Below are 13150 nucleotides of genomic sequence, written 5' to 3' on the forward strand. Positions count from 1 at the left end.
CCGCGCTGAAAGAACAAACATCTCAGCCCTGAAGCCGATCTTCATCCGCATACATCACACGTCACATGACCAGGAAGCAGAACATCCATGTGTTCGGAGATCGTTTTGGGCCGTTCCTGTAAAAAAAAAAAAAGTGAGGTGTAAACCCGAAAAGCGTCTGCCGATCAAAATTCGACAACGGATGATGAAAGAACGGATAACGCTCGAAACACGCGGATGAGTCTCCTCTTTGTTTTGGTTGTTTTGGCATCGACATCATGCTAGCGCGCAACGTTCTGCGACTCTTAAAAAAAAACTGTAAAAACGGTGAGAAACGCTGGCAGCGAAGGGCTTTAGCGATCAGGAAACGGTTGGCAGCGAATGAGTTAAGCGTTAAAAATCTGCTTTTGTCTGGAGCAGGAAGCTCAGTGAGAAAATTCAAGACGGGTTACAACAGGAGCTCACCGTGTCTCGTCTTTCTGAGGTTTCTGTGACTTTAATGGGCCAGGGCTTAACCTCACCCTAACCCAGTCACCCCATTAAACACCCCATAGTCACCCCATAGAACGTCGTTTCTAAACACCGTCAGTTCTTTTAACGCCCCCACCTGGTCGGCTTTTGCTCCCGTTTGCAGCAGAGTTTAACAAACTTTAATCAGAGATGAATAAACCGTGTGCACAAAGAAATGTCTGTTTAGAACAGAGTCTATAAAACTGTCATATTTGCAGAATGTCGCCCAACACTGTGATCCTCAAATGCATTCATTTTATCAACTTTAATTTCCTTAATTTGTGAAAGCAAAGGCTTGTGCTGTAAAAAGATCAGTTTGAGAAGTAGAATCAAACTGAAATGCGTAAGTGGGCATGTGTAATATTAAACATGACTAACTTTTACAGAGAAACATTCTTCAAAATGGTCAAAAATTGTTTCCTTGAACTAATAATATGTCCGTTTTTACTTTGTTCACCAAGTTAAAGCAACACAAACAGCATCTACATGTCTCAGCTGTTTAAATGAACACTTTTCTCTGAGTTACCCTAAAATCAATAAAATATAGAAAAATGAGCGCTCTGGTGGTGCTAATTAAACACTCAGAGAACGGTCGCATGCAAACACTTCCTGGCTCTCGTCAGCGCTAGCGGGCCCGGGTGCTGGGGGAGCTGCATGTTTGCAGTTCTGACGGGATTATCTTTAAGCCGCTGTGGATTCTGGTGGAATTCACTCAACCCAGTAATCCCGCAGAGCGGGAATGGCCTAACTCGTTTTCTGCTTCTCTACAGCTTGTTTACTTGTTTATTCTCCGGCATAAACAAGAGGAATGCTTCAGAGCCTCAGCATCTGAAACGAGCACTGATCAGTTGTTTTATTCGTGTGACCCCCACTTCCCTCAAACCATGCAAATTTGTAATATTTGTAAATAAACGACTTTGAAATAAACGGATCTTTCTATGAATGCTGCTTGTTTTTGTTGGAGCATTTTTCATGTTTGATCAGTTCTTCACTCAAACATCAAGCTTTAAGATTTTATGTCTCGGTGAACTGGACCAAAAGTCCTGCACCAGAACCGTCGTCATTAAGAGTTCATCCTGAGTTCAGGATCACCAGATTAGGTTCTGCTTTCGTGTTTCTCCACCAACCTTTTTATTAAAGTTCTGGACTTAAATTATTTTCCTCTTTTAAGAACAAATTGCAGGCGTAAATGTTTCACTAGGACAAAATACTGATTTCCAAAGGAAACTGATGTTTTAGTCATTGGATAGGGATGATCCAATGATGTGATCAGTTCGGAGCATCCCTAGTATTTGGGGATTTTCACATCAAAAATTGTTTGAAATTTCAGAGAAATAATCTCAATTGCCGAACAAGGCGCCTCCCAGGTGAGGTTTTCCGGCCACGTCCAACTGGAGGATGCCAGGAAGACCAGGACACTCTGGAGAGACTGGCCAGCGAAGACCCAAGGATATCCCGGAGGAGCTGGCCCAAGTGGCTGGGCAGCAGAGGCTCTTCCAGAAAAATGTATTTAGGGGGCCAGAGAACATTTTGGGGTGGCACACCAAACTGGTCCTTGTAGCAATGCGTAAACCCTCACCCTTCTGTTTAATTAAAAAACGTGTGTCCAACACGCTCACCTCAAATTTAAACACTAAAGGTCAGAAAAGATGATTCAAAGTTATTTAAAGAGCAAGTCACCCCCAAATCAACTTATTTTTCTGATAAACTATATAAATGTGTGTCTAATCGTGCTGCAGACATGTGTAGTCAATAGTTTTGCACTTTAGTGCATTCTAGTTAAAATTTAAATGTTCTGCCTATAACTGTCAGTGTTGTGCCGTTGTCAGGTAAAATCTCTGCACTGCATTTGAATTTAAATCTGCCATCGCTATTGGCTAAGGGGTACCCTAGAACGTTAGCTGGTACCATATGATGTCACAATGTCGTTGTGAGCCTGTGTGTGTGTATTTATTAGCGGCTCCGCCCTCTCGGTCTGCTAGGCAACAGCATTTGTTGCATTTTTCAAACAGGAAGTGGGAGTGGAGTAATACTCTGGTAGGGGGTGACTTGCTCTTTAAAATGTTTTTTTCAAAATTCATTTTTAAATTTAGTAACAGTTGAATTCACCTGCTGTCATGGTGAAACAGCCCATAACCACCCTCGGCCACTCCTTGGGAGCGCCCCTGCTGGAGAGAGGGACGTCTGGGCTTCTCAGGCTGCTGTGATGTCAGATCGGTTTAAGGAAAGACGGGATCCAGACGAACAGTTTATTAGCACGTTAAATGAAAATGTGACGTGAACTTGGGGAGGAACTGGGCTCTTATCAGCATGCAGCTAAAAATCTAATTCTTTATAATGATGATTTCACTTCTGGGGAGGCGGAGCCAAAACAACCTGATCTCACCTGGAATCAGTGGAGATGGTTCAGGGATGTTTCCTAGTTGTCCTCCTGCAGTTTAGGCTCATCCCAGTGGGAGAAGACCCGGAGCGGACTCAGAACATCAGTGGATCCCTCAGGAGGAGCTGAAGAAGGAGGTCTAGAATTCCCTTCTGCAGCCTGATTCAGGATAAGCCGAAGCAAATGGATGGATGGAAAACTGAGGATCTGTCCTATTATCATCATGTCAGCATGTACACAGCAATAAGAGACAAACTATGTCTCCATGTCCTGAATCACAGTGTTGAATTACACAAGATCCAGTTAATTCAGACAGAATTTTACATCCAAATAAATAAAATTCCCTCCAGGTGTTCAGGACACCGCAGAGACGAATGGACGTCTAATCTGTGGACTCATAATGAGGTTGTAATTTTAATAAGTATGAAAATAAATAAAGAAATAAATCATCCGCAGGCAAAGGAACCCCGGAGGCTAAGAATGTGTCAATGCTCGAAAACAAGAAAACGCATAAATCTGAGATAAACAGCGGTGGGAATAAAAGGCTGTCCGGTCGGGGAGATTGGCAGATTGGAGTCAGGAGAGCAAAGGAGCAGGTGGGTCAATAAAAGCTGTGAGACAACATCAGCAAAGACCAAACAGAAGAATGAGAGGACAGGAAGTGTCCGTTTTCCAGCGTAAACATCTCTGCAATAGGAAAATTACGGAAGTTTGATTTATTTAAACAACGAAAGGCTGAACAGCAAAATAATGAATTATATTGAAAATCATTAAAAAATTCATAGAATATAACTCAATAAATCTACGATTTTCATTACAAACAAAAAAATGTACAAAATCAAATCAAATGATCAAAGCATCAAAGTGGGCTTCAACTTCTCAAAGCCTGGAAAGGAGATTTTTCCACGGAATTGGATCCGGTTTGACCTCATTGTTCCAGACGAGATTTATAAACATCTTAACATCAGTCCTGTTCTGGGCAGGAAGTCAACTGTATGAAACCATATTTGGTCACTCTTCACTGTTTTGACAAGTGTTGGTATCGTCTGACACGTAGACAACAGAATATTTAAAAAATCTAAAGTTTGATCTGCTGTGGTTTCCAGTATGAACGAACGCCTTTTGAGTCCATCTCTGTGGAAACAAAGCTCTGGCGCTCCTGTTTCACAAACTAACAGTTGGCCAGAGGTGAGCAGATCACAGCAGGATCTGGACTCTTATCTCCTGATATTCTGACATCTCTCCTCTGATTGGCTAACAGCAATACGACTCTACCACTGACTTTGCTCTGTAACGTTGATGTTTTATCTCCACAAATAACACAAGCCTGGAGGAGTTCTGATGAGTGGTGGAGTTGCTAATGCTAATGGTTAGCTTTCCTAGCCGAGACGTTCTCTGCTGCTTCCTGGACGCTAAACCAACGACACCCTCCCCCGTCGTGAGTCAAGATGGGCGAGTTCATGAATGTTAAGTGAGATTGTGACATAGATCTGTGAGGATTTTCTAATCCGAGCTTTTCTCTGTCTGGTTTCTATTGGCTAATGCAGGAAATAGGACCAATCATATTTATAAATTAACATGTACAAAATGGGTTCTCAGTGAACTTGCTCTTTAAGATGTAGAAGAATCACTTTTTGAAATAACAAGGACAAAAGCAGCGCCTCTGCTTAACACTTTGCTCCAAAGGAAGGATTTAACTCCACAGTTCTGGAGAGTCGGAAACAGCAGAAATCAGGAGCAAACGTCTCAAAAACGATGCCTTACAGTTTTCTGACCTCATCCTTTTCTAAGCACATTGTCCAACCCCAGCTGTTGTTCTGGTTGTATTTATTCTCGGGTGATGACGAGAACTGGAGTGGACCTCGTAAAAAAGGTGTGCAGCTTCTTTAAACTGCACCAACAACAGGGATGTAAGGAGGAAACACACTAGGATGCAACACTAGTTCAGAGTCTGAGGTGGGATCGCCAAACCAAAACAAACAAGCACGTTTAATCTGAGATGCCTGGTGAGCTCTCAGAAATGTGTACCAGAGTTCAGTGACCTCCACAAAACTTGAAAAGCTTTGACCAGAAGTCATCGGGATCCTCCAGGAGCAACACGTTTCACCAATGCAAGCTACTTGCAGAGGTCACATGTAGAAGAAGAAGAAGAAAATATCATTTCTATAGCGCCTCTCAAGATAAAAATCACGAGGCGCTTCACAAAAACAAAAAACAAAAAGTTAAAATATAAAAAAGCATTTAGAAAATGTTTAAAAATATATTTAAAATGAGCAAAAATAGATGATTGGGATTTAAAAGAAAAAATGTTAAGAAAGAGAGAGAGTGAACAGGAAAGAGGGAAATCAGTGGATCCTGAGGAAGGTGGAATAGGTGGGGAGAGCAGAATAAAGAGAGAGAGGTGATGAAGGTCATACAAAAGCCAGCTTGAACACGTGAGTCTTCAGCTGTTTTTTAAAGGAGACCACTGAGTCCACTGATCTCAGGCTCAGGGGGAGAGAGGTCCAGAGTCTGGGGGCCACAGCAGCAGATGATCTGTCACCTTTGACCTTTAGCCTGGTGCTGCACAACCAGTAGGCTTTGATCACTGGACCTCAGGGACCTGCTGGGGGTGTAGGTACTAAGAAGATCACCAATGTAAGAAGGTGCTTGTCCATGTAAGGCCCTATAGACCAGAACCAGGATCTTGAAATGAACCCTGAAGCTGACTGGCAGCCAGTGAAGCTGGAGGAGAAGCGGGGTGATGTGGGTGTGTTTGGAGGACTTGGTCAGAAGCCGAGCACAGGCGTTCTGAACCACCTGTAGACGGTTCAGGGAGGTTCTGCTCAGACACGTGAAAAGAGAGTTACAGTAGTCTAAGCGTGAGGAGATGAAGGTGTGGAGAACTGTCTCAAGTTCAGAGCGGGACAGAATGGGACTCAGCTTAGCAATGTTCCTGAAATGGAAGAAGGAAGAGCGAACAAGAGAACTGACATGAGAATCCAGGGTGAGAGCTGGGTCAAAGGTCACACCAAGATTCCTGACAGAAGGTTTGGTGTGAGAAGCAAGCTGACCAAGAGAGTCTCTGACTTTGGGAACCAGCTTGTCTGGGGCACAGATGAGGATCTCAGTCTTATCTTCATTCAGCTGTAGAAAGCTCCCACCATCCAGGTTTTGATAGAGTCTAAGCAGGTGTGTAACAGCTGCAGCTTAGACATCTTATGGGGCTTAAAGGAGATGTACAGTTGGATGTCATCTGCATAAAGATGGTAGGAGATTCCTTTGAAGGAGCTCAGGATGTGCTGAAGAGGAAGCAGATAGAGGAGGAAGAGCAGAGGCCCCAGCACAGAACCTTGTGGGACACCATGGGTAAGAGAGGTGGTGGAGGACCTAAACTTGGAGACGGCCACAGAAAAGGACAAGAAGTTCAGAGGTAAGAACGGCTGGAACCCTCCAGAACCATCAAGATTAGACAAACAGTCCCTGAACACAACTTTGTTAAAGGTTTTATGGACAGGATACTTCAGATGGAGATGCATCCCCATAAGCATTCCCATTTACTTAGACAGTACTGGTTTAGACTGGTTTTTAATCATTTTGGTTTGAAGATGGAAGCAGATTTGGGGCCGCTCTGGCCTTTGAGGTCCACCATCCTCCACATTTTAGATCTTCTCCTTCTCTGTCACCCCAGATCAAGCAGGTAAAGGGCCTCTTCTGCAGGTGAAAGTTCTGCAGAAACCTGTTTATGACCTGTTCATCTGAACCATGTGTGGCGAAGCAGGAAACACCTCACACCTGCAGGATGCTGGTGCTGGAGAGCTGGTTTTGGAGGATAATTTCTATCAGCTGATGAGCCACGGTGAGTTTTCCGTTGGTGAGCTCGTAAAGGCTTCACAGATGATTCTTCCTCACATGGTTTAAATCCAGAGGGAACACACCTTTCATTCAGTGTTTGGGGACCCCGACTGTTGCTGCTGCACAAAGAAATGGATTGTTAATGAGTCAGGAAATTCACAGATAATGTCTGAACAGGATATGAAGTATTTTCTGATGCTGAACGTGTTTATTAGTTATTTTATCCTTAAAAATGTAAATATTCATATTAAATGAATCCCCACATAGCATGTGGGTGGGAGCTGTCCACTGCTGGTCGTCAAGGGCCTCCATCCAGCAAGTTTTAGGTGTTTCTCTGCTCCAGCACACCTGTTCTGCAGGTTATTGACCCCCTCCAGAAGCCTGCTAATCATGGACGTAATTTTCACTTTAGAAGTGGGGGGACACGGAGTGGGGTGGGGTGGGGGGTTGAATCTTTACAGTATGCTCTAATGGGAAACAGGCTTCAACACAGACGGTTGTTTTCCACTTGGTCCTAGAGCTCAACCAGTGTCCATTTAATATAGTGTTATATTGTTTTTGGATGGTAAAAAGTGCAGGGGTCAAAACTTGACTTTGGAAAAAGTGGGGGTGGGACGGACGGACAACATGTGCCCCCCCCTGTCCCCCCCAAAAATTACGTCCATGCTGCTAATCACCTACTGATTAAAACCAGGTGTGTTGAAGTTGAGAAACATCTAAAATATGTCTTCAGGACCAGGGTTGGACACCAATCCTTGATTGCAGCGAGCTCAGACAAAGTTTTAGCTGCTCTTTCTGGGAACAACAGAAGTGAACTCAGACAAACCTCACAGTAAATATTCAACACACTCAGCAAAACTCCCACGAGGTCCCGAAAAAGCACAACTTAACCTCTGGTCCGCTCAGGCATGCTGCTAGTGGGGCAGGTAGGGTACAGCCACAGTTCTCCGTGTCCCCACTGCCCTGTTGGTACCCCCCGCCCCTGGTGAAAGCTGGCCTTGCACCAAATCCCAGAGTGAAAACCCAGAGGTGGGCATTTCTGCTCGGGCTAATCCTGGGTGTGCATGAGGGCGATTTCAACAGCCAGGCTCAAAATGCTGAAGTGGAGACAATTAATAGTTAATGGGGGGGGGGGGGGGGGGGGGGCACATTTTAAATTCAGGGAAGGTGTAACGGCAGGGAGCAGAGCTGCATGTACGCTGATGTGCTCAGAGCAGATACCAGTTCACGGCCACCTTCTAATGGAATATTAATGATTTCCTGTTTCAGCCCGAGAGGAACCAAGGGCCTGTTTTTAGAACCAGACGCCATTGTGCACTTTCCCAAAAGTCATTTACAAGCAAATAAGTGCATAAATATATTTTCCTCCCGTCGGAGCCAGATCCACTTGTGCCCTGTTGGGGCTGTCAGTCATGTTCTGGTGAGAAAACCCAGCACGTTTACTGGTTTTTGTGTTTTTACATCTTTCACACAACTGTAAACCAGGTGTGTGAGCTCTATCATGTCAACAGCGGGATGTGCACTTATGCTGGTTTTTAATAAGGACTGACAGCTGTTGTTTTGCTGCAGATTTAGTTCAAAGCTGCTGCAGACCTTAAATACCTGCTACGTGGGACTTTCGCAGTGATTCTCCACAAGCAGCGTCTTAAAGCAGTCTAATTTTGTATTCAGTAGGTTTTAGTAATAAGCTGTTTCCTCGGCATGCCAGAGCCTTTTGGTTCCAGGGGATCTAGCTGGGACCCACTAAACTCTCACACTGGAGTCTTAACAAGCTCTGAGACGGGGTAAATTTGAAATAATGGTAAACAGAGGAAGAGTTTCCAACAACAATCCCCAGCTTCAAGCTGTGCAGGTTATCTGAAACCATAAACTGAAGTGAACAGAAAGCAGACAAGTGCTGTGCAGCCAGAAACACACATCGGGAGTGTTAACTCAACCCGGAACATCGAGGCAGGGGTATAAGTCTGTGCAGTGCTTGGTGTGGGACAACGCTGTCCACCTCTGGCTAACATGTGGGATGGGGTTGTCTTCATACAGCAATAAAAGGAAAGTCAAGACAGACGGACTCAGATTAGACTCTTGTGGAGTTCATGGAGGACTCAGTTACAGCAAACCATCAACCCCCACCACCGTGCTGACTGAGCTGTTTGGGTTTCGCCAAACATGCAGCAGTGCATTATGGGTAAACATCTCTACTTTGCTTCTATTTGTCTGGAGGACACTGTTCCAGGTGTCTTGATATATTCAAGGGCGCACCCAAGGGGTGGCCATGGACACCCCTGGAAAATTGCTGACCCCCCAGGAAAAGCCGATGTTAACAAATCATATTAAAGTTCAGTCAAACCATATATTGATCTTGTTTATTCAATACATAATTGTAAAACAAAATAAAAATATTACAATTCATAATTAAAGAAATAATCAGAATAAAAAAAACCATATGTTTCTGCTGCTCACCATTTTAAAAACATTTTTATCTCCATAGTTTTTTTTAACACAGCAACAAGTGAATTTACCTAAAAAATACATTTTTAAATTAAATTAGGGATAACATTTTAAATAACTGAAATGTATATTTCTGAAATGTTTGTGTTTATAAAATTGAAGTTAAATGTTTTGGATATGTACTGTTATTTTAATCAAAACTAATAAAGGCGCAATGCAGTACATCGCCACAGACTAAATTCTCCCAGAGTTCCCACAAGAACCAATTTGGTGTGCCACCCCAAAAAATTCCTTGGCCCCATCTGGCCACTCCTATCAAAATTTTCTGGAGGCTCCCCTGGATATATTGTTACATTTTCAGACAAATTTCCATTCAGAAGTCAGTTCAAGGTTTGAGTTTGGACATTCATTTTTAATCAGCTTCTGTTTTTTTTTTTTGTGTGTGTGTGTGTGTCCTGTCTGGCTGTGAAGCAAACAGAATTGATGTCTGAATGCTGGTGACAAGTCTTACAGATTTACTCTCAGGTGGAGCATCAAAGCGTCTGCTTTTAATGTCACGCCTGATACTTAAAACTTTATTGTTATTGTTTTGGAATGCTTTGTAATTCCGACCAGACACGGAGACAGAGGTGAAAGAGAAAGGGACAAAAGGAAGGGAGGGAGGCTTTTCCCACAAAAATGAACAATCAGTGATGAACAAGAGTCTGCTTCTAGACCTGCAGAAAAGGGACACACAGCAATACAACAGGAGCAAGCTTTCACTGCATCAACCTGATGATGAAATGTAAAATAAACATTGTTTAACTGAACAATCACACGATAATAAATCACAGTGCATTTAGTGGCAACGACAGCCTTAAGACATGTGTTGAACGTGCCCAAGTCCATACTTATGAGAGCACCATGTGAGCACCTGTGTGTGTACACACGCTTGTTTATGTAAGGTTTCTCTATAGGAGCATCCAATAGAGAGTGTGAGGGACCACAGATCTGCCCCCCAAAGATGTGCAGGAGACGGGGGGAGCTCCAAGTCCCAGACATCCAGGCGCTGCCCCAGAACACAAGAACCCCAAGGAGACTGTTGTCATGAGCCGGGGTAAGTACTCTTCACGCTATTCACCATCTCTGATTGCAGGAGAGGGAGCGACAGCTGAACCTCATCAGCTCTATCAGTGGGTCGGCTTTAAAAGGAGGATGGTGATCATGATTCGACGCCGGATAATTACTACTGACTGGTAGTCTCTTGCCCTTCGTGATCTCTAGTCTCTCGATTCGTTTTTGTGCATGTTTTTGAAGACTCGTTTAATGTGGATATCTTGTTCTGGAAACTTACCTCAGGTTGCTTCATTCTCTGGATCCTCTGCCGTCTCTGTAAAGGACTTCACTCCGGTTCGCTTCCTGGATCACCATTCACTCAGCCGTCCCGCTCTCCACCACGCTAATGCTCGCTCTCCGGATCACTTCCTCATCTCCTCTCGTCACTATCCTCCTGGACAGTTCTCATTTACTCTGGATATCACCCCGGCTCACTCCCCCTCCATTTCCCTCCTGAACTTCCGCATCGTAAGTCCCCTCTCCGAACAATTCCCTCAGAACTACAATTCCCAATACTCACCTCTGTTTTCCCCTAGACGCCGCTTCCTGTTTGCTTCCCCATCCGCTGGACCTCAGTGCACCCTCAGTTTCTCCTTTATAAAAGAAATATATTGTTTTTTCCTTTAACTAAGTCTCCGTCTCTGATTCTGCATGTCTTGGGTTAGACATCTACCTCAGAACATGACAACTGTAACCAGAAAAGTCCCTGCCTCCCCTCGAGAGGCGCAGAGGATCGCCCTGGGGGGCCACAACCACCAGCCGGCAGAGTCCCGGGAGATATCAGTGGCAAGCCCACAGGCTCGCCCACAGCCTCCCACCCCCAAGCCGGCCGAGCCCGGAACCCAGCGACCCGGGACCCAGGGGCGACTACCCCCGCCGGGGACCCAACAGAGCACAGGGACCCAGATCCCACCAGGCAGCCACCAGGATCAATCAGGCGGACGCCAAAAATCTAAAACCCCCGAGTACAAGTTTTAATTTGATTTAAAACAATTATATTTATTTTTTAAACAGACCTGTGGTGTAAATATCTAGACACACCTTAAAATGTTTATATTTAAATCTAGGGATGTCCCGATCCGATCACATGATCGGAAATCGGCCCCGATACTCTAATTTCAGGTAAAGAAGGCTAAAGGCTAATGTTGAGCTAACAATGCTAACGGTGAATTAGAAACAAAGAGAAGTCTGACAGGTGGTGCAGCTTCTCTGATGAAAGGCTGCAGATTAAATTGGCAGCTGCAACATTTCTGCTAAGAGTAAGCAAGTTTGGGTCTGTCCCAGGGCTGCCAACTTTTGAACATTTCAGAGTGAGACGGGGTCGTGGGGTTGGGAGCGGAACATTTGCAGACCTTTTAGAGCGGGGGGTGGTACTGGGTGGGACTTAATATTGTGACTTGTGCTCTGCATTTTATTTATTTATTTCTACTCTGTACGGAAGACGATTAGAGCTACTGACAAGAAAAAAAGGAAAATAAAAGACAGAGAATTCTTAGGAATTCTGACAGGGAATTCTGGGGAAAAAAGTCAGTATTCTCTTTCTTTTCTTTTTTTTCCTTTTCAGTGGCTCTAATCCTCTTCAGTACCTCTGACTTTACAGAGGGAACTGACCTTTGTTTAACACAAATGTTCTTTTCGTGTGGAAAATTTAACATCTAACTCTCCTGAACTTCTTCACATTATCTATCTATCATCCATCTATCTATCTATCTATCTATCTATCTATCTATCTATCTATCTATCTATCTATCTATCTATCTATCTATCTATCTATCTATCTATCTATCTATCTATCTATCTATCTATCTATCTATCTATCTATCTATCTATCTATCTATCTATCATCTATCTATCTATCTATCTATCTATCTATCTATCTATCTATCTATCTATCTATCTATCTATCTATCTATCTATCTATCTATCTATCTATCTATCTATCTATCTATCTATCTATCTATCTATCTATCTATCTATCTATTGTAACGTTATGAAGTTCATAATTTTCAGCTCCACACAGCTGCCCCTGTACACAGTAACACCCGTGTATTAAACGCCAAGGTCGGGTGTTCCTCAGACTGTTTACATTCCAGGAGAAGAGCCAGAAGGAGAAGAAGAACGCTTTTCAATAATCAAAGTACTTAATTTGTGATTAAAGCTAGTCGAAACAGATGTTGATCAATAATAATCAAGTGAATGATCTGTGGAATAAAGATGTCATGATTTATGTGTTTAATGAAAACAGGACTACTGCACAGACAGACTGACCCTCATCTCCATAGAAACGCATGACACATTGTTCCAACCAATCAGAGCTTTCGGCTGCCGTAAGAGAATCTGGCTTGTTGAATTAAAGTGTCCAATCCGCTTTACTAAAACTTATCAACAATTCAGAGATATAAAACAAGGCAACGCCATTTTAAGCTCAGTTCCATTTTGACTTCAGTTCTGTTCAGTTGGAAGTCCTACGGGGTTCCACCGTCATCAAAAGAGAAGTACAGCCTGGCCAGATGTGATTTCTTCTTTAACTGAGAACTGTGAAGCTACTGGAGATTTCCGTTGTTTACCAACAAGACGACATCCCTTCAAAATAAGAGCACCACTAGCTGAAGCTGCCGATGGTACCGGGGTCGACCCTTTAGACGGGCTTTGACGTGCTGTGATCGCTGCTTCAACCAGCTCCAGTACACATCCGAGGTCCTAGGACCTGGCATTTCCTGATCTACCTGGGAGACTCCACAGGGTACGTACACGGCAAAATAGCTGCTCATGTCATCAGCTTCCGAAGCCTCGTGGTCCGTAGTCATGACAACCAGATACGCTCCGTCAGCCTAAAGATCCTGAACAACACACACACGCACCAACACAACACCCAAATCCATTTTCATCTATCACAGAGTTAGTCCT

At 43.8% G+C, this 13150-nt stretch overlaps 1 protein-coding gene across 1 annotated transcript in view; it reads left to right on the forward strand.

Moving 5' to 3' along the window:
- zgc:110045 (poly(rC)-binding protein 3) overlaps positions 1–10246 on the forward strand; it is a 31818-nt gene extending 21572 nt beyond the window's left edge. Inside the window, exon 14 of the mRNA XM_070542184.1 lies at positions 10105–10246. Coding sequence (XP_070398285.1) covers positions 10105–10117 — 13 coding nt within the window. The 3' untranslated portion in view covers positions 10118–10246. The remainder of the gene's footprint in view (positions 1–10104) is intronic.
- Positions 10247–13150: the final 2904 nt, after the last annotated feature.

Source organism: Nothobranchius furzeri, chromosome 12, assembly GCF_043380555.1.
Source record: "Nothobranchius furzeri strain GRZ-AD chromosome 12, NfurGRZ-RIMD1, whole genome shotgun sequence".
Classification (NCBI taxonomy): Eukaryota; Metazoa; Chordata; class Actinopteri; order Cyprinodontiformes; family Nothobranchiidae; genus Nothobranchius; species Nothobranchius furzeri.